Source organism: Podarcis pityusensis, assembly GCF_964106645.2.
Source record: "Podarcis pityusensis genome assembly, chromosome: 10".
Lineage (NCBI taxonomy): Eukaryota > Metazoa > Chordata > Lepidosauria > Squamata > Lacertidae > Podarcis > Podarcis pityusensis.
In genome coordinates, this window is record NC_138035.1 from 61920218 (window position 1) to 61942692 (window position 22475).

Sequence of the window (22475 nt, forward strand, 5' to 3'; positions counted from 1 at the left end):
TGAAACTTTTGAAATGTAATAAAATATAACCTTGGGTGCGGGGGGGGGGCGGGAGAGAGAGATTTCTTTCCCAGCTAGCCAGCGGCGTTGTCAATCGACCTCTCCAAAATAAAAAATGGGAAAGGAAACGGCCTGGAGGAAGAGGGCGCATGTTGCGAGACCTCCATCCATCCATCCACGCTGCCTGCAGCGCGGTCCCCTCCCACCAAAGGGGGTGAATGGTGGAAAAGAAAGGGGGAGAGAAGGAGCGAGAGCCGCCCTCCTCCACAGAGGCTGGGAAAGAGGAAGAGAAACGCACGCCCAGGCGGAGAGAGAGAGAGACAGAAGGCGGACGGGCGCGCGCAAAGGCGAGGCGCGCCCCCTCCGCGCGCGGTTCCGCCTCCCGCCGCGGTTGCTGCTCTCTTTCGCCGGGAGCTGGCGGCGCGGGGGAGGCGGGAAGCTGCCATGTCCTCCCCCAAGAAAGGCTTCTACCGGCAGGAGATCACCAAGACCGCGTGGGAGGTGAGGGAGCGCTACCGGGAGCTGCAGGCGGTGGGATCCGGAGCCTACGGCGCCGTCTGGTGAGTCTGGAGCGGGGCGAGGGGAGGAAGGAGGACCCCGGGGTGCAGGGCGAGGAGGAGCAGAGGGCGAAGCAGCCCCGGAGGAAAGCGGGGCGAGGGGGTGGGGGGAGACTCTATCCAAGTTCCCCAGCGATCCCGGAGTCGCCGGAGGGGGAACAATGGGCGCCTCGCAACTTCTGCTTCCCCGCAGACTCTGGAAAAAGGGGGCTGGGGGGTTTGCGCGCGGCTGCTGCTGCTGCTGCTTGCGCGCTCCACACACAGCCTTCCCGTCTGCGCTCTCAGCTGCGCCTCGCAAATTCGCCGCGCGCCCGGTTCGGCGGAGGCGAGCGGGCGCCGAATTCGAACCCAGCGCTTCGTACTTCTTCTGCTCGCCCGTCTGAAGATTAAGAGCTGGGGAAGTGCAGGGGTCTGTGGTCGGATAAGCTTGTTTGGGGGGGAAATGCACATCTATACGGTGACCCACCCATACCCTCCAATATTTCACAAATGAAAATAGGGACGTCCTATTTAATCATAATCAGAATATGCTTATTTATACCCTGTCCATCTGACTGGGCTGCCCCAGCCACTCTGGGCAGCTTCCAAACATATAAAAACATAATAATAATAATAATCACATATAAAAACATAATCCTAGGGGGCCGAGGTCCCTTCGCCGCCCTCTCCCCCTAAAATATTTGAGGGGGGCAGTGTAAGGGCATTGCCATTCAAATGGTGTGCATGTGCCGTGTCATGTGATTGATGGAACCCCAATAATAATAATAATGATAATAATAATTTTATTTGCCACCCATCTGACTAGTAAAAGCACCATACAACGTCACACACTAAAAACGTCCCTGAACAGGGCTGCCTTCAGATGTCTTTGAAAAACGACCAAGCTGTTTACCTGTTTGACATCTGCTGCGAGGGCGTTGCACAGGGTGGGCGCAACTACCGAAAAGCCCCTCTTGCCTGGTTCCCTGCACATCTTGAAGCCCACGTCTATGCAATGTGAAAATGTGCGTGGAGAAATGTTTCTTCTCCTCCACCTTCTTTTTTTTCCACTGTTATTGCCTTGCTTCCTGTGGTGTTAGAAACTTCCTGTTTGAAGGGGGGGCGATAGGAAGCAAAATTTTACTCTTGGCAAATGGGTTCCCAGACATTGATATGGGTGCCTTCACAGGATTCTTTCATTTAAAAGGCTGCATGACAGAATTTGTGGACTTTCTGCCCCATTTGAAGCCGATTCTCTGCTGCTTCTACAGATGTTAAAATGCCAATAACCTCAAGCGGACAGGGAAGGAGGCTGGTATTTTATTGCCTGCAACAGGCTGTGTGAGGGCTGATCTCCCTACTAGTGCAAAGAAACTGCACCTCCAGCATCAGTTGTGTTTCTGACACAGGAAGGTGTTGAGAGTAAAATAGAGGAGGCTGACAGCTGTCAGATACAGAAGGATGCGCACAGGGAAGAACTGTTTGACACAGATAAGCTCCCTTTTGTTGAGTGCAATTCAAGCGTCTGGTCTTTGCAGCTCCTTCTGTTCCTCATATTCCGCTGAGAACGGCTGTCAGGCTTGGCCATCCCTACATAAACAGTGGTGAAGTAATCTGCGGTGAGGTAGAGGGTATTTAACATGTAAGACAGGCGTTTTTTCTCTCTCCTGTTGTTAGAATCCTTGTGCGGACTTGCCCCAAACTGTGGAATAGAGTTGGAATGAAGGAATCTCAACTGAAGCATCCATGGCAGATGGCCATCCAATCTCTGCTTTAAAATTCTCCAAGTAAGGAGAGTCCACAACCTCCTGAGGGAAACGCTTCCAGTGCCGAACAGCTCTTCCTGTCAGAAAGTTCTCCCAGAAATAACATAAATAATGCAGATTTAAGCCACCCCCAGAATGTCAGGAGCACAGGAAAGTGCCATATTTCTGAGTCAGGCCCACCCAACTCAGTACTGTCTGCAGATTTGGAGATGGGAGCGTTTTCTCCACCCCCATTGGTCTGAGGTCCAGTGCCGACGGCCTTCTGGTGGTTCCCTTGCTGCGAGAAGCCAAGTTACAGGGAACCAGGCAGAGGGCCTTCTCGGTAGTGGCACCCGCCCTGTGCAACGCCCTCCCACCAGATGTCAAAGGGGAAAAACAACTACCAGACTTTAAGAAGACATCTGAAGGCAGCCCTGTTTAGGAAAGCTTTTAATGTTTAATAGATTATTGTATTTTAATATTCTGTTGAAAGCCACCCAGAGTGGCTGGGGAAGCCCAGCCAGATGGGCGGGGTATAAATAAATTATTTATTATTATTATTATTATTATTATTCCAGCCTAACTGAAAAAGACAGGGATTGAACCTGGGACTCTCTGCATGGGCTCCGCCTCTGAGCTGCAACCCTTCCTTTATGTGGTTTATATGGCAATCCCCACGAACCCCATAGCAATTGCATGGGGGTCCAGGAGAATTACGCCAGTTGCATGTGAATGCTGCAGCTCCTTTGGGTCTTGGGAGCCTGTGTGGTGTAGTGGTTAAGAGCAGTAGTCTCGTAATCTGGTGAACTGGGTTCGCTTCCCCGCTCCTCCACTTACAGCTGCTGGGTGACCTTGGGCCAGTCACACTTCTCTGAAGTCTCTCAGCCCCACTCACCTCACAGAGTGTTTGTTGTGGGGGAGGAAGTGAAAGGAGAATGTTAGCCACTTTGAGACTCCTTAGGGTAGTGATAAAGCGGGATATCAAATCCAAACTCTTCTTCTTCTTCTTCTCTTCTTGGGCACTGTATTGCCAATGCTCACACTCTTCCTTTTCACTCTGCTCTCGCCATTTCCATTTTGTGGCGAGGAGGAAGAATGAGAGAAACTAGTGGAGCCAAGACTATTTTCAGTCTGCCAGATATATCCACTTGGGCAGGCATAGACAAACTCGGCCCTCCAGAGGTTTTGGGACTACAACTCCCATCATCCCTAGCTCACAGGACCAGTGGTCAGGGGTGATGGGAATTGTAGTTCCAAAATATCTGGAGGGCCGAGTTTGCCTAAGCCTGCACTTGGGGGTGGGGCAAGGAATAGGAACAGAGAAACTAACGGTAAGGAACAGAATACCTCTGGTTGTGTTTTGAGGTCTGTTTGATGACAGTGCTTGGCACTCGCAGGATCACTTTTGAAGGACACTCGTGAGCAGTTGAGTCAGTATTACGGAAGCATTAATATAATAATAATAATAATAATAATAATAATAATAATAATTTTAAAAAAATATTTATATCCCGCCCTCCCCAGCTGAAGCCGGGCTCAGAGCGGCTAACAACAATAAGACTATAAGCATCTATTTAGGCATATTATTATTATTCTGGGATATCTCACTCTGTAGAGAAGGAGGCGTTTATATTCTCAGGGTCTTTGGTTCAAGCCGCAAGTTGGGAAAAAGATTCTGGCATTGCAGGGGGTTGGACTAGATGACCCTTCCAATTCCTCAATTTGATGATCTATGATTTGTTTTTGTTATTATTATTATTATTATTGCATATAACATTCCCAGAGACAAATCCGTCATCAGGGTCCTAAATAACAATGGGGTTTTCTGTTGCAGTGTAATATTTTTACACTGATGTATTTGCAGGACCGTTTTGGTTACTGGTTCTGTCTCGAAGTCAGAAGCTCCCAAGTTTAGTCCCTGGCACCAGTTGGTAGGACTGCCACCAACCACTATATATTGGGTTTAATGCACCAAAGGTCTGATTCCGTAAAAGACAACTTCCTGTGTTCAAAACAGGCATCTGAATTAGTCCTTTAAAAAAATGTTCATATAAGCCAGGGGTCCCCAAACTAAGGCCCGCAGGCCGGATAAGGCCCGAGGGACTCGTTTATCCGGCCAGCGGCAACCGCCGCCGCCCACTGCTGCCGCAACGCACTTCCGGGACAGAGGAGCACCGGAAATAGCTTGTGCATGCGTTATTTCCGGTGCACATCCGGGTTGGAGGAGGCCCGTGCACATGGGCACAAGCTATTTTCAGTGCTCCTCCGACCCGGAAGTGCGCTAGAAATAGCGTGTTTGCACGCATATGGGCACGCGCTCCCCCGCCTCCAGCCCGCTGCGTGCTCAGCGCTGGAGACACCGGCCCGAGGTGCGGTAAGTTTGCTGACCCCTGAGTTAAGCTTTACCTGTCTTGAATATTTACTACAGTGGTACCTCAGGTTAAGAACTTAATTCGTTCTGGAGATCCGTTCTTAACCTGAAACTGTTCTTAACCTGAGGTACCACTTTAGCTAATGGGGCCTCCTGCTGCCGCCGCACCGCTGGAGCACGATTTCTGTTCTCATCCTGAAGCAAAGTGCTTAACCCGAGGTACTATTTCTGGGTTAGCGGAGTCTGTAACCTGAAGCGTCTGTAACCCGAGGTAGCACTGTATTATGGTTCCTTAGCCATGTGTCTTAGTTCCTTTCCATATGTTGACATTTTCTAGGAGTGCCCCTGGGTCAATTTTTCACATACCGGGTGTTAACGTTGTTCGCTATTTTTATGTCTGTTTTGCGTCGCACCTTAATTTACAAGCTGGGATGACCTTCAGTGACAATGATGTCTCCTGCCTACCACCACAGCTGTTTTTCTCATCTTCTGGCCCCGCAACACAGCAGTCCTGAGGTGGGAAATGTGGTTCTTAGAGGGATATAAACTTACATCTAGCCTCATGTGTTTTATCATCTGAAACATCATAATAAAACTGCCATAGTGATTTAAGCTGTTCCTGCCTTATCCTCACAACTGTAATTCAACTGCGATTTAGCCTGGTGCAAGAGTGAAGAACCCAAGGACCTGCAGACGTTGTTGGACTACAACTCCCATCATCCCTGACCATTGGCTATGCTTGCTAGAGCTGATGGGAGTTGGAATCCAACAACAGCTGGATGGCCACATGTTCCCCAACCTTGTCTACATAGTCTTGGACTCACTGTGACTGGGGGCAGGGAGATCAAACTGCTGTGCCTTTCTGGGTAGAACACATAGCAATGGAATTCATCCTTTGTGTGCAGCAGGTCCCAGGTTTTCCAGTTGAAAAGATTCAGGTGGCAGGTATTGGGTAATATTGAGATAAAGAGAGCCTGTTCCCATTAGAGTAGTAATAAGAACACAGAAAGAGTTCTACTGGAACAGACAAGTCCTGTCTATTCAGAATTCTCCTCTCCCAACTACCTAAGGTAAAGGTAAAGGACCCCTGGACAGTTGAGTCCAGTCAAAGGCAACTACAGTGGTACCTCGGATTAAGAACTTCGTTCCGGAGGTCCGTTCTTAACCTGAAACTGTTCTTAACCTGAAGCACCACTTTAGCTAATGGGGCCTCCCGCTGCTGCCACGCCGCCGGAGCACGATTTCTGTTCTCACCCTGAAGCAAAGTTCTTTACCCCGAGGTACTATTTCTGGGTTAGCGGAGTCTGTAACCTGAAGCGTCTGTAACCCGAGGTACCACTGTATGGGCTTGCGGAGCTCATCCCGCTTTCAGGCCGAGGGAGCCGGCATTTGTCCACATGTGGGTCCGGGTCATGTGGCCAGCATGACTAGACTGCTTCTGGCACAACAGAGCACCATGATGGAAACAGAGCACGCAAAAACTCCATTTACCTTCCCGCAGCAGTGGTGACTATTTATCTACTTGCACTGGCATGCTTTCAAACTGCTAGGTTGGCAGGAGCAGGGACCGAGCAACGGGAGCTCACTCTGTTGCGGGGATTCGAACTGCCGACCTTCCGATCGGCAAGCCCAAGAGGCTCAGTGGTTCAGACCACAGCGCCACCTATGGAAAGCCCACAAGGGGATGTATAACCTCTGTTCTTTAAGGGAATGGGTTTTTATTATGTAAATATACAAGCAGGAATTTATAAATCGGCAGCTGATGGATAATGAAAAAGGGAAAAGTAATAATTAAATAATAATAATTGTTAATTGTATATAAGGAATGAAATATGAATTACAGTGGTACCTCGGGTTAAGAACTTAATTCGTTCTGAAGGTCTATTCTTAACCTGAAACTGTTCTTAACCTGAAGCACCAATTTATCTAATGGGGCCTCCTGCTGCTGCCGCGAGATTTCTGTTCTCCTCCTGAAGCAAAGTGCTTAACCCGAGGTACTATTTCTGGGTTAGCGGAGTCTGTAACCTGAAGCGTATGTAACCCAAGGTACCACTGTAGAAATAAATATGTAATATCAAGCAGCATCGGGGGAAAGTAGGGATGCATCGAGGACAAAGAACAGGAAGTCAACTTTGGGGGGAAATTGTATTAAATTTTATGTAACTTGGCATTGATTTGTGTAAAATTTGGAAAACTAATAAATATTATTTGGCAAAAGAAAACAAACCCCACGAGCCAGACATGATACTTGGCTAGATATAAAAAATAATATGTCCAGGAATGAGGCAGTTTTCAGTATTACAATACGTTTCTGAAACTGCCTGCCCATGCTCTTAACTTATGAACAAGCTAACTACCATGCCACAGTATGGATTTGGATTTGATATCCCGTTTTATCACTACCCGAAGGAGTCTCAAAGCGGCTAACATTCTCCTTTCCCTTCTTCACCCACAACAAACACTCTGTGAGGTGAGTGGGGCTGAGAGACTTCAAAGAAGTGTGACTAGCCCAAGGTCACCCAGCAGCTGCATGTGGAGGAGCGGGGAAACGAACCCAGTTCACCAGATTACGAGTCTACTGTTCTTAACCACTACACCACACTGGCTCTCAGTTAAATTTGCTGAGTTCTGAAAGCAAGTTTGAAGGGAGCCACATGCACACATATCCATTCTTTTCCACTCTCACATACCCACCCTCTTGTTGAAATGCACACACGGCTTGGCAGGCGTTGGGAACACACAGAAACTGAATTTTGTCGCCCTTGCTTGGGTGCTGTTATACGGCATCTTCCTTATCTGCGTCAATAAACGCGCTTTGTCTCTTTCCCAGGATGCAGCTATTCCCTTTCGCCTAGCTTCTGATTCATGGAATTTCTGTTCTCGTTTCCTTTAAGCTCAGCTATTGACAGGAAAAATGGAACAAAAGTGGCTATTAAGAAGTTGTACCGTCCATTTCAATCGGAGCTTTTTGCCAAGCGAGCCTATCGGGAATTGCGTCTCCTGAAACACATGAAGCATGAAAATGTGAGTATAGAGGCACTAACAAACCCCTCTTCCCTCATTTTGGGAAGTTAGCTGCTGCGCACTGTGACGGAGTTGCATGGCTTTAAATTCAAATTATTTCAGATGTGTTCATACGCACCTGGATTTTTCTATAAAGAAAAACCCGGATGGTTTCATATGAAATCTGAGGTATGTTTGTAATTTTATTTCTCGGCCTGCCGCATGATTGTAATAAAACCTATGAGTGCCTTTCAAAAAAACAAAAAGAACATTGAAGTTAAAACATTCAAAAGATAATTAAAATCCATGGTAAACAAAGGATTAAAACACATATGCAAGTAATAATAATAATAATGCCAAGATGCCAATATTATATGTCCAGAAATTGCTGCTCCTATCCCTGCCATCCTCATGCCTCTTAAGTTTATGCATATGAGCGCATATGCATAATGTTTCTTCATATAATCCTGCCATTATATCAGTGAATGTGTTCTCTGTTTCATTTCAGACTTGACTATTGTTATCGTTTGCAACTTTAATTAAACTCTTATTAGCAGCTGGTGCAACAGTCTTCCATGTTGTGCAATTATCATAATGCAAAATATACTTAACTGTTACAAGTGAGTGTAATATATGTGAATATATCATCACAGTAATATTAAGGGCAGTTCACACAATAAATTGCTTTCTATATGCAGCAGCTTGGATGATGATGATGATGATGATGATGATATATTTATTTATTTATACCCCGCCCATCTGGCTGGGTTTCCCCAGTCACTCTGGGCAGCTTCCAACAAAATATTAAAATACAATAGTCTATTAACCATTAAAAGCTTCCCTAAACAGGGCTGCCTTCAGATGTCTTCTAAGCCTTCAGATGTCTGTGAAAGTGTGATCCTAAACAAGTTTACCTAGAAAGGCCCATTGAGTTCAATCAAGCTTACTCCCATGTAGCCCTGATAAGTTCAATCCAAAAAGTTCACAATAGTCATGTTTCCGATCTCCTCCTCACCCCTGGACCCCAAAGCACTCTATGAAGATCCTCTCTGGGAGGTTGAGTGGGGGCCACCTAAAAATATGGGCAGGATGGATGCCGGAGGTGGAGGGCGAGATGGGAAACATTTCTTTCTTGAACTTCCTAAAGGCTGAAATCTTACGCATCGGCTGGCAGCAATCCCTGTGACCATGGTGCTTTTTCTATTTATCAATGTGAGAGCATGCGTGGAAGCGTCAAGATAAGGATAAAAATGTAATTTGTGGTCCACCTTCGAGAGCAAAAGAAGAAGGTAAGAGCTTTAGCAGAAGGATTGTGAGTTAAATTTAAGTTGATATTTCGACAGTCTTGAAATCTCAAGAGAGATAAGCGGTATCGTAAGAGCACATTAGGAGGAAGAGGTCAGCGCAAATGCTGACAGAAGATGTATGTGTATATTAGTCTGCGCACATGTTTTTTTGCCCCATCTGGAGATTACGTTTAGGTGGGGGAAATATCATATGTGAACAGACACTGTGTTTTGAAAGGGATAGAGATGAAATGTTAATAATAATAATAATAATAATAATAATAATAATTCTTTATTTATACCCCGCCCTCCCCAGCCAAGGCCGGGCTCAGAGCGGCTTACAAGCAATAATAAAAACAAGATGAATGATTACAACTTAAAAACAAAAATAAAATACAACATTAAAATAATGGAACATTAAAATATTAAAATGTAGCCTCATCGCAGGAGGAGAAAGAAAAGAAAAAAGAAAGAGAGGGAGGGAGGGAATCAAATTGGCTCCAAGCCAAAGGCCAGGCGGAACAACTCTGTCTTACAGGCCCTGCGGAAAGAAATCAGATCCTGCAGGGCCCTGGTCTCATGAGGCAGAGCGTTCCACCAGGCTGGAGCCAGAGTTGAAAAGGCCCTGGCTCTGGTTGAAGCCAATCTAACTTCCTTAGGGCCTGGGACCACTAGGGTGTTGTTATTTATGGACCTTGAGGCTCTCCGTGGGGCATACCAGGAAAGGCGGTCCCGTAGGTACGAGGGTCCTAGGCCGTGAAGGGCTTTAAAGGTCAAAACCAGCACCTTAAATCTGACCCTGTACTCCACCGGGAGCCAGTGCAGCTTGAAAAGCACTGGGTGAATATGCTCCCAAGGCAGAGACCCCGTGAGGAGCCTCGCTGCAGCATTCTGCACCCGCTGGAGTTTCTGGGACAGCTTCAAGGGCAGCCCCGCGTAGAGCAAATTACAGTAGTCAAGCCTGGAGATGACCGTCGCATGGATCACTGTGGCCAGGAAATGTTAAAGATAACATAGAATTAATGTAAAGAGAGAAGGGAGTAAAGTAATTTAATGCCACAATTTTTGTTAGGATTTAAAATACAAACTCAGTTAAAACAGTGGTCTCAGTCCAGAAGTATACTAAATATACTTCTGTATCACTAAAATTCTGTGCCTTTGCAGCTGATTTCTTGGCAGATTTGCTTGGGATACGCAAAGGGACTTATCCCAAGCTAAGCATGCATAGGATTGGTACCTGATTTCTTATCCTAAATATTGGAAAAGAGTTGATATAATTAAAAGTCAGAAGTATTACCGTCAAGACCTTTGGACGTTTACTAGGAAATTATGTCCACATTTCAGTAGGACTTCCCATCTAGGCTTTAAACATACTTAGGTCAACTTTGTTTCAACTTTTATTTGAAAGTTATTCAATTAACTTTCTGTCATATAATGTTTAACGAGGCTTTTTATTGATCATGTTACTGATAAAGACTGTATCTTCAAGTTGTTTAGGTTTGGGGTCTCGTCAGGTACTGATTAACAAGTAGATTACTCTGTGGAGTACAGCATTGTACAACGGGGAGAATGACCCCATTTGCATTTAAAGCAGTTTCATACCACTTTAAACATGCATGGTTTCCCCCCAAACGGTCCTGGAAAGTGTAAATTGTAAAGGGTGTTGAGAGTTGTTAGGTGACTCCTATTCCCCTCACGGAGCTACAATTCTCCTGAGGGAATTCTCCCTAAACGGCCTCGGCCCAGTATACCTGAAGCAGCGTCTCCACCCCATCATTCAGTCCGGACACTGAGGTCCAGCTCCGAGGGCCTTCTGGCGGTTCCCTCACTGCGACAAGTGAGGTTACAGCAGGCATGGGCAAACTCGGCCCTCCAGATGTTTTGGGACTACCATTCCCATCATCCCTGACCACTGGTCCTGTTAGCTAAGGATGATGGGAGTTGTGGTCCAAAAACATCTGGAGGACCGAGTTTGCCTATGCCTGAGTTACAGGGAACCAGGCAGAAGGCCTTCTCGGTAGTGGCGCCCGCCCTGTGGAACGCCCTCCCACCAGATTTCAAGGAGATAAATACAGTTTTTAGAAGACATCTGAAGGCATCTCTACATAGGGAAGGTTTTTTTAAAAAATATTAGTTTTATTATGCTTTTATGTTCATTGGAAGCCACCCAGAGTGTCTGGGGCAACCCAGTCAGATGGGCAGGGCACAAGAAATAATAACAATAAAAATTATTATTATTGGAGTTTCCTGGGAAGAGGAATTGATTGTCAAATGAATTTGGAAATCGGAGCTCTGTGAGGGAAATAAGGGTCTCCTAACAACTTTTAGAAGCTACATTTCCCAGGATTATTTAAATGTAAAATGCAAATGTTTGTGCTCAAAACAACAATGAGAATACCACACTGTTACAAAAAAACCCCAAACTCTGTTAAAAATGTTAATAATCAAGACGCTGTTTCCTGTAAAGAAATGAATTGTATCTTGTCAGGATTATGCACTGGAAAAGTAGCAACCTGGGCAGATCTAGGAAAAAAGAGATACTAGCTGAGGGGGGGAAAGAACCACAGCAAAAATAATGACCCTTAGGGATTATTGCTAGCAAACAGCGTCTGTGATTGAGCAGGATGAACCACATGAATGGGGATACTGAGACCCATCCTTATAATCCTATTTGCTCTTGATATCAACATGCGATAGGTTTTCTAGGATTCCTGTAGACAGAGTCAACAGGAAATGGGGACGTGGCAAGAAAATTTATGATCATTCTGCTGACTAACGGAATGAAAATTGCAGCCAATGAAAGAGCTATTTGGGAGTGACTATAATTGGTTTGCTGAGGTCAAGATAATTTGAAATAAGTGGTTGTAGTGATGCATACTGTGCCATACAAATGAAGGAAATACAGATAACATTTTGTGTATGCCCATCTCTAAATGTTTTTGTAAGCAGCACTGTAGAAATGCAACATGTTGTGAAATTTAAAATGTTGGAGTGGTTTTGGTAAGGCAAAAACTATTGATGATATTCCATGTCTGCCAAGGCAACTTGGCTTCACTGATCTGTGGTTTTTGATGCATAACATCAAAAGATGAGATCCGTAAAACATCAGAGAGATGCCCTCATTATGTTTCAGTTCATTCAGAATCTGAGAGTGCAGTTGACATAGCACATCTTGCTTCAAAATATATTTGTTGTATAAAAATATAGTGCGTTGGTTTTCAGATAAGCTTGTCAAGCAATAGTAAACAACATATATATAGCTCTCAAATGCAGCAGTTTCATTTTAGGAAAAGCGGGTGTTTTTACTTTGCCTCTTCAGTGAAGTGTGGTCTTCTTTCTTTTCCCACCTTCACCAGCTATGTAATGGATCAAAATAATCAGATATCGTGGGTTATAGTGTCCTGGTTTGGCTAAAGTGCTAAACCATTTAGTACTACATGAATGAGCCTTGCAGTTGTTTGTTCCCATCTTCTCCAGCAGTGATTCTGCAAGGGGGAGACTGGCGGTTTTTGCTTTAGTTTTCAATTAACCACAATTTTAGTGTTATACTCAAACCCTGAATTGTGGTTCATCTTAATTACAGTTTCTTGAAACAAGCCAGCTTCATAAATCACAATTTGAAGTTTATTTGTTTCAGTAAACTATAGTTAACAATAACTGCGGCTTATCTGCGTTGGAACAAATTGAAAGTCTCCCATCAGTCTCATAACTACATCAGAGAGGAGAAGGGAAGCAGCAACGGAAAAGAATGAGACTTGCTCACATAATACTAAACCAAACACATCCTATGCTTCTACCACACTAGTCTTGAGAGCCCCCCAAACCACAGGTTGTTGGGGAACTATGGTGAGGAGGTAGAAACCTCCATTCTGCAATCACAACTTGTTCTGGGTTGTTGGGATCCAGCCCTCTATATCTGTTACATATAGAATTACTGATATACAGTGGTACCTTGGTTCTCAAACTTAATCCGTTCCGGAAGTCCGTTCCAAAACCAAAGCGTTCCAAAACCAAGGTGCGCTTTCCCATAGAAAGCAATGCAAAGTGGATTAATCCGTTCCAGACTTTTAAAAACAACCCCTAAAACTGCAATTTAACATGAATTTTACTATCTAACGAGACCACTGATCCATAAAATGAAAGCAAAAAAAAATAAAATGTACTGCAGTCACGCAATCAATCAGTCAGTTGCTGAACTGGGTTCCACATAGTCACACACAAAAAAGAGCTGGAAAAACAAGAACGCAAAATAAATAGCAAAAACAGACAGACCTCAGTGTAACACTCAAATTGGAAGTGTAACACTCAAATCGGAAGCATAACACTCAAAACGAAAGTGTGGCTCTCAAATTGGAAGTGTAACACTCAAGGCGGAGCACGTTCGGCTTCTGAAAAGAGCTCGCAAACTGGAAAACGTAATTCTGGGTTTGCAGTGTTTGGGTTCCAAGTTGTTTGAGTAGCAAGGTGTTTGAGAACCAAGGTACCACTGTGCCACCATTTATTTCAGCGTTTCTCTTGCGAATAATAACTTGCATAGGTTATATTGTTGTTGTTGTTGTTGTTGTTGTTGTACCTTCTCATCCATCCCTTTTTGTGATTGTTAAATTCCAGGGTTTTTAATTACTTCCCTCCCCCTTTCATAGGTAATTGGACTACTAGATGTCTTCACACCAGATGTGTCGCTGGATAAATTTAATGACTTGTAAGTTTACAATTCTCTTGAAAAGTTTGGATGATATATAAATATTTGTATTTAGGTTCCAAGAGGACTGGTTGCTTTGTGGCCCTTTGGCGGTCACTGTGATATAAAAGCTACATTCATATTTAATTTGCATTAAAGTGTATCTGTAGAATTACTGTTTTCCTTAAGTAAAAACAGCTAGGCCTGATTTATGCATTAGCAGGAGCACCATGGCAACTATCTTTCCATGCAAGTTTGTACTAATATTTGTCATGTTAAGGACTTGTAAGGTGTGTTAGCTGACCTGATTTTTACATTAAAAAGTATATTGGTGTTTCTCACGAGTCAAGAGTAAAGCTTACTTTGAATAAGTGGAAGTATGTTACTTCTGTCTGCTATTCCAGCTGGTAGAGGAATTTCAGGTCCACTGCATTACAGCGGTGCCTCCGGTTGCAGACGGGATCCATTCCGGAGGTCTGGCCGGATCCCGAGGTTTTCGCAACCGGAGGACCGCTTCTGCGCATGCGCGCGCACCAAAACCCAGTAAAATACTTCTGGGTTTGTCGCTTACGTATCCCGAAGTTTACGTAACCAGAGGGTTATGTAAACGCAGGTATGACTGTATTAGAGAAAATGACCCTTCAAATAGAGATAGAGGTAAAGGGACCTCTGACCATTAGGTCCAGACTCTGGGGTTGCGGCGCTCATCTCACTTTACTGGCCGAGGGAGCCGGCTTACAGCTTCCGGGTCATGTGGCCAGCATGACTAAGCTGCTTCTGGCGAACCAGAGCAGCGCACGGAAATGCCGTTTACCTTCCCAACGGAGCAGTACCTATTTATCTACTTGCACTTTGACATGCTTTCGAACGGCTAGGTTGGCAGGAGCAGGGACCAAGCAACAGGAGCTCACCCCGTCGTGGGGATTCGAACTGCCGACCTTCTGATCGGCAAGTCCTAGGCTCTGTGGTTTAACCCACAGCGCCACCCGCATCCCACTAAAATCAAGATATAAAACCACAAAAGTCATAATAAAAATAAAAACAACAACCCTGTAGGCCCCCCCCCCCAAATTTTTTTTAAAGGGGTATAGGATGTCAAACAAATCAAACAAAGGCCTGGTTAAAAAGGAACATTTTTGCCTGGCACCTAAAGGTGTACAATGAAGGCACCAATGAAGGCGAACTTCCTTGGGGAGAGCATTCCACAGACGGGGAGCCACTGCAGAGAAGGCCCCGTTCTCATGTTGCCACCCTCCAGACCTCTTGAGGAGGAGGCACATGTAGGAGGGCCTCAGAAGGTCATCTCAGGGTCCAGGTAGGTTCATATGGAAAGAGATGGTCCTTGAGGTCTTGCGGTACTGAGCCATTTAAGGCTTTACAGTGGTACCTCTGGTTACGTACTTAATTTGTTCCAGAGGTCCGTTATTAACCTGAAACTGTTCTTAACCTGAAGCTCCACTTTAATAATAATAATAAATTTTATTTATACCCCGCCCTCCCCAGCCAAGACCGGGCTCAGAGCAGCTAACAACCAATAATAAAAACAAGTTGATTAAAATACAATAATAAAAACAAGTTGATTAAAATACAACATTAAAACATTAGGATGCAGGCTCTTCACAGGAGGAGAAAGGAAAAAGAAAGAGGGGGAGGGAATTAAACTGATTCTAAGCCAAAGGCCAGGTGGAACAACTCTTGTCTTGCAGGCCCTGCGGAAAGAAATCAGATCCCGCAGGGCCCTGGTCTCATGAGACAGAGCTTTCCACCAGGCCGGAGCCAGAGTTGAAAAGGCCCTGACTCTGGTTGAGGCTAATCTAACTTCCTTAGGGTCCGGGACCTCTAGGGTGTTGCTATTTATGGACCTTAAGGTCCTCCGTGGGGCACACCGGGAGAGGTGGTCCCGTAGGTACGAGGACTTTAGGTAATGGGGCCTCCCACTGCTGCCGCGCCGCCACCGCATGAATTCTGTTCTCATCCTGAAGCAAAGTTTTTAATCCGAGGTATTATTTCTGGGTTAGCGGAGTCTGTAACCTGAAGTGTATGTAACCTGAGGTACCATTATATAGGTCAAAACCAGCACTTTGAATTGGGCCCGGAAACTACCGTATTATTTGCACCATAACACTCACTTTTTTCCTCCTAGAAAGTAAGGGGAAATGTCTGTGCGTGTTATGGAGCGAATGCCTGCGGGTGGCGGGGGGGGGGGATCTGCTGCAGTCGTGAGCAGAGGATCCATGGTTCCCCTTCCTTCCCTCCTCCGTGGTTACAAAGCATGGATCCACATGGATCCTCAGGATTTTTGCATTGGGCTACTCCAAACTCACTGTCAGATCACATGTCTGTGGCCACAGCATGAACCACAAAAATCATATATCCACTATTTCGTTTAGAATATTTTTTTTCTTGTTTTCCTCCTCTAAAAACTACGTGCGTGTTATGGTCTGGTGCATGTTATAGAGCGAAAAATACGGTAATTGGTAGCCAGTGCAGTCGGACCAGGATCCGTATAATATGCTCAAACCGTTTTGCTCTGGTGAGCAACCTGGCCGCTGAATTCTTCGCCAGCTGAAGTTTCCGAACCGTCTTCAGAGGCAGCCCTATGTATATATGGTATATATAGATGAGCTGGTCTACAGGTTTCTCCCATTTTCTTCTTAATGTGTACACAGCAGTGCAAACCCCAAGCTTTTATTTAAAAGCCTGCGCACAGAATGCAGCTTCGGCAAGCTACTCTCGTTAACTACCTGTATGTTCTAGGAGCAATTAGCGAGCTATCTCCAATTGGCTTTGAAATATTCATGAGCTTTCAGCAAATTAGCTATAATAAAATCGCGGGGTGAGCACACATCTATGTTTTCATTATTCAAGATTACCCACACACTCTGAAGATTATTAACCTTGGTTCCTTGCATATCCGAGTTATTGATGAGTGAGCTTTGTTTGCTTCCTTTGCACTAAATATAGACGAAATGTTCTGGCTTCTCCACCTCCCATTCTGCCTATTTAGTCACGTCGTATGAATTGCATTGCTCCCACTTTGAAACTTGAATAATTGAAGAGTATAGGGTGGAATTTCCATCACAGCCTAAGGCACTGCCATCGCATCATTTTATACATGTTTATTATTGAGTAAGTGCCATTAGATTCAGTGAAATTTAGTAAACAGCTATAGTAGTGGGTCACAAGTCAGTGTGAGATCTAAAGCTAAGAGAGATTTTGATCCAAAGCATTATGGAAGCCCTTATAATTGTATTGAACCAATCCAATTTTATCATTTAATGTCTAATATAAAATTGTGTCTGGCAACTAATGGCATTAACTACCAGTCAGTATTTCTTGCTTGACTGCAAGTGGCATGTTTACAGTCGTTTTTTGAAAGCATAAACTGATTGCGGTGTTTGGTAAATAAATCTTGCCTTAAACACAAGCTTGCAAAATAGTGCCTACAGTAATTCTCAGAAATGATTGTTTTGTAATATTAATGTTTTTATTTGAATTGGTGTGTTGTTTTGTCAAGTAAAATGATTTCTTTTTTTTAGCTACCTTGTCATGCCATTTATGGGAACAGACTTGAGTAAAATAATGAAGCATGAGAAACTAACAGAAGACAGAATCCAGTTCCTGGTCTATCAAATGTTAAAGGGCCTAAAGGTTAGATCTCTCGCCCCCCCCCCCCATCCCTCCCTCTCTCTCTCTCACTCTCTCTCTCTCTCTCTCCGTTTTTGTTTGTTTTATACACTAGACTTTTCCTAAGATCTTGTGGTTAGGAAATTGGGATTCTGCTGCAAGCTCCTTCACACACAAATTTCCAATGCCTTTCTCTTTAGCTATGGTGTAGCGCATTCTTCCCAATCTATTTCCCTTCAGATATCACTAGACCAGGCATCCCCAAACTCAGCCCTCCAACTGTTTTGGGACTACAACTCCCATCATCCCTAGCTAACAGGACCAGTGGTCAGGGGTGATGGGAATTGTAGTCCCAAAACAGCTGGAGGGCTGAGTTTGGAGATGCCTGCACTAGACTAATAGCTACCATCAGCTCTGAACATCGGCAATGTTGACTAGCTGATGGGACTCTGGTCAGGAGGCGAGGAGAGGCTGGGATAGTGTCACATCTGAACTGGTACTAACTAGCCAGGATTGCAAATTGGGGGGAAATTCAAGGTTTGAAGTGGTCTTCAAGCCCTAGTTGAGCGGGAATCTGCCTAATGTTCATGGGATAGCGTTACATTTGAATTGGTGAGCAAGTTTCCCTCATATTTATTTCTAGACATATCTATAGGTCCTCTTTTAGAGCGTAGTCTTCCCAGCTGACAGAACAGTAGTAAGGCATGAAATGCTCTTAAAAGCAGGCCATTTTAAAACAGCAACATGACTAAAACAGCAGCTTAGACTCCAGTAATTAAGACATAGCACTAAAAACATTTTTAAAATGGCTCAGTAACTTAAGCCAGCATCCCTATAAGATCTTAAGGCAACCTGAAACAAATGCATTTTTTTTAAAGGCTTATAATGTTGGGCCTTTCACAGCCCAATAGGGAAAGAGTTCCACAATCTGGAGGGGCACCACAGAAGAGACCCTGTCTCTCATGCCAACCTACTGATTTGACATGCAGGTTTGGAGCATCAAATTTAAACTGTACTTCTTTCCTTAGAATTACAGTTACTGTAGTTCGGCTGTGGAGACAGGCTTCTGAATATGGACCCCTAACAGATGGGTACCTAGAGCTGTATGAGTGTAGCCCCATAAAATAAATTCCATGTTCACTCATCAGCTGTTTGGAAGACATAGCACAGGAATGAATTTAGTCCTTAAAGGTAAAGGGACCCCTGACCATTAGGTCCAGTCGTGGATGACTCTGGGGTTTGCGACGCTCATCTCGCTTTATTGCCTGAGGGAGCCAGCGTACAGCTTCCGGGTCATGTGGCCAGCATGACTAAGCCGTTTCTGGCAAACCAGAGCAGCGCACGGCAACGCTCTTTACCTTCCCACCGGAGTGGTACCTATTTATCTACTTGCACTTTGATGTGCTTTCGAACTGCTAGGTTGGCAGGAGCAGGGACCGAGCAATGGGAGCTCACCCCGTCGCGGGGATTCGAACCACCAACCTTCTGATCGGCAAGTCCTAGGCTCTGTGGTTTAACCCACAGCACCACCCACGTCTCTGAATTTAGTCTTTATTCTTCCTCAACTGTTTCTTTTAGAGGTTGGTCATGGGCATTATTGGATCACTTGGCTTGCTCCTCCCCGCTTGACAGAAACGTTATATTATTACTGACTTTTGATTCCATTGTGAAAGGGCAGGGCCCACTTTAAAATGCATGCTGTCTGATCTTATTACCATTTCATGCTTCAGGAAAAAAAGGTCTCGTCATAAGTGAAATGTGATTGCAGACTGCATCTTGACCTAGATTTATTGGCTAAAACCCAGGGTTCTTACTGCTGTATTTGTATCCATCCTGAGAGCATGAGAGCTGGCCTACAAAGTTTGAACAATCGAGTGAAAAGGACATGCCAAAAGAGAGGAAATGGGATGTTAATATTAATGGCAAATGGATTCCTTTTTTAAAAAAAAAAACCATGTAAGAAAGACAACAAAGAGAAATGCTAGCAGGAAATGACAAGAGTAAGGGATTAAGAATAAAGTGTGTCTTGTGAACAGATATACCCCTTAGTTTTGTTGGACTGCTGGCATATTCAATACCTTGAATCCAACTTAGTACTTCTGAGTCCAGATTTAGGCTGCAGTCCTGTATTTAATTTAAAAGGGTAAAGGGCCCCTCGATGGTTAAGTCCAGTCAAAGGAGACTATGGGGTTGTGGCGCTCATCTCGCTTTCAGACCTCAGCGTGACTGTTGAAGCCCTCCCCAAACCAGCAGTCGGGGAGTCCTCAATACTGCCTCTGAGACCAGCTGTGTCAGCTCAGGCAGGAAGACTGCTGGGCAGCAAGATGGGCAGTAAACCAGCAGAATCCCTAATCCATCCCAGTTGCCCAGGGCCAGGAACACATGTTCCCAACTGGACAGAGAGCTTCCCTGCCTCACAGAGTCTCTCACATTTGTCTGAACTGGCCCATTATCTCAGTAAGAAATGAAGGCAGAAAAGCAGCACATAGCAAGAAGATAAAGTTATTCAGGCAGCCTAGAATATATATTTTTTAAGCATTTCAGTTTCAGTGAGGCATCAGAGATGAAGGAATCACTATAAGGAAGGGGGAAATAAATAGTTTGTCTGGTTGCCACAATTCTTCTATACCCTGCAATAGAAATAGTTACAGGTAGGTAGCCGTGTTGGTCTGCCGTAGTCGAAAAAAATTCCTTCCAGTAGCACCTTAGAGACCAACTAAGTTTGTTATTGGTATGACCTTTCATGTGCATGCACACTTCTTCAGTTACCTGCAATAGAAATGATTGCCTTCATTGTTCATAGGGCAAGTTATTCATCCTCTGATGAAAACCCTATAGTGGCCTGTCTCTTACCAAAATATTTGTTTCCTTGTTTGGTGTGGATTACGAGTACAAGTCTAGTCGCTATCTCCATTTGAATTCTAAATGTATCTTGGATCTACGCAGAATGTGCTAAATTGAGTAGAAGAAGCACATAATTGTGCAGTTGTGCAAAACATGTCAAACAACCTTGCAAATGAAAAGGAAAAGGAAGGTCCTCTACTTTTCGTGACTAACAGAATAGACAAAAGTCCTCAGGACGCAATTCCCAACTAAGAGACGTTAACTCTTAACGTCTAGCTTTAAACACTTTTGTACTGCGTTTAGTTTTATTGGGAATATTTGCACCACATCAGAGCAGTGAAACGTGACCTGTACAGACGCTACTTCCAATTCTACTGTCACTGATCCAGATGTTTTATGTATAGACTTACACGTCAGTGACTTTTTAAATCCAAAATAAAAAATATTCCTTCTAGTAGCACCTTAAAGACCAACTAAGTTAGTTCTTGGTATGAGCTTTCGTGTGCATGCACACTTCTTCAGATACACTGAAACAGAAGTTGCCAGATCCTTCTATATAGTGAGAAGCTCATACCAAGAACTAACTTAGTTGGTCTTTAAGGTGCTACTAGAAGGAATATTTTTTATTTTGACTATGGCAGACCAACACGGCTACCTATCAGTTTTTAAATCCACTTCACATGGAGGCATAGTGAGCTTGTAATGTAGCCATTGGTTCCTTGCTTTCCACGCACATCATTAAATGTCCAAACTGTTGTCTGGTTTTGTGTTCAACCTAAACAAACATAGTTATCTTGGGGGAAAATCAGTAAGGAGATTATCTACCTTGAGGGACATTTCTGTGCCTGAGCAGCAATCACACAAAGCCCACTTAACACTGTCCTTGATTCACCTTTGAGCTATTGTTTAGCTCAAAATGCTGTGTGTGCATTTCGGTTTTGACATGATTTTGCGGGAGGCTTATCAACTCGCATGCTGCTTTTGATTGCATGCAGTTGCTTCTTATCTCAGGCCTAGTTTGCATACTCCTCCTGGAAACAGCCCAAACCACCATGCACAAAACAAGAGCATTTAAAGCGGCAATTTACATCGCTGCTTCTCTGTGTGAATGAGTCCCAAATGCGGGTCCGGTGTTCTTGGTAAGAATAGCAAAGCAATATAGCCTCTCTCTGTCAAATTGTTTCCTCTGCACTTTTATCTCATGCATATTGGCTTGTAGCCTATGATAAGGAAGCGCATGGAAGGAAAGTTCCCTATTGCCTCCTTCCCATTTGCAGGTGGCGCTGTGGTCTAAGCCACTGAGCCTCTTGGGCTTGCCAATCACAAGGTCGGCAGTTCAAATCCCTGCGACAGGGTGAGCTCCCGTTGCTCTGTCCCAGCTCCTGCCAACCTAGCAGTTTGAAAGCACACCAGTGCAAGTAGATAAATAGGTACCACTGCAACAGGAAGGTAAGCAGCGTTTCCGTGCGCTCTGGTTTCTGTCACGTTGTGCCAGAAACGGTTTAGTCCTGCTGGCCACAGGACCTGGAAAGCTGTCTGTGGACAAAAGCTGTCTCTCTCGGCCTGAAAGCAAGATGAGCACCACAACCCCATAGTCGCCTTTGACTGGACTTAACCGTCCAGGGGTCCCTTTACCTTTTTGTTTTTACCAGTGAATCCTTCTACAAGGCCTGGAGATGCTGGGGACCTTGCCTGAACAATTTGGAATGGTTTGCAGTGGGGAGGAACGCCCAAGAAACTTTCCTTCCACGTACATCCTTCAATTTAAGTTACCTTAGGATCCAAGCCCATTTTTGAACAATTTCCCCCTTCCCCAGCAGTCCCCATTAATACGCCCCATACAGTGGTACCTCGGGTTGCATACGCTTCAGGTTACATAAGCTTCAGGTTACAGACTCCGCCAACCCAGAAATAGTACCTCGGGTTAAGAACTTTGCTTCAGGATGAGAACAGAAATCGTGTGGTGGTGGCGCGGCGGCAGCAGGAGGCCCCATTAGCTAAAGTGGTGCTTCAGGTTAAGAACAGTTTCAGGTTAAGAACGGACCTCCAGAACGAATTAAATATGTAACCCGAGGTACCGCTGTACAGTAGAGCTTAGTATTCTTTCTTTTCCTTCGAAGACATAGATATTGTGGGAGTAGAGGGATGCTGTGCTCTCAATCAGTGTTTCAGGGGACCATGATATTTTTAATGGGGAGCCTCTTGGAACGCTATTTGCTACATACCCCATGACCCTCTCCTGTACACACTTACCTAAGAAGCCCCATTGAATGTAATGGGACTTACTTCTGTGTAGACTTGCCTAGGACTGCAGCACTAATAGATCCAAGAGTAATTTTTCAACACATTTATAAAGAAAATTATATTGGTTAAAGGCAAATA

The 22475-nt window shown here is 44.6% G+C and overlaps 1 protein-coding gene across 1 annotated transcript in view; it reads left to right on the forward strand.

The window, feature by feature from the left end:
- Positions 1-325: 325 nt before the first annotated feature.
- The window catches only part of MAPK12 (mitogen-activated protein kinase 12), a 46984-nt gene continuing 24834 nt past the window's right edge, over positions 326-22475 (forward strand). Inside the window, exons 1-4 of the mRNA XM_081023800.1 lie at positions 326-560; positions 7547-7676; positions 13585-13643; positions 17162-17273. Of these exons, the coding sequence (XP_080879926.1) occupies positions 445-560; positions 7547-7676; positions 13585-13643; positions 17162-17273 (417 nt within the window). The 5' untranslated portion in view covers positions 326-444. The remainder of the gene's footprint in view (positions 561-7546; positions 7677-13584; positions 13644-17161; positions 17274-22475) is intronic.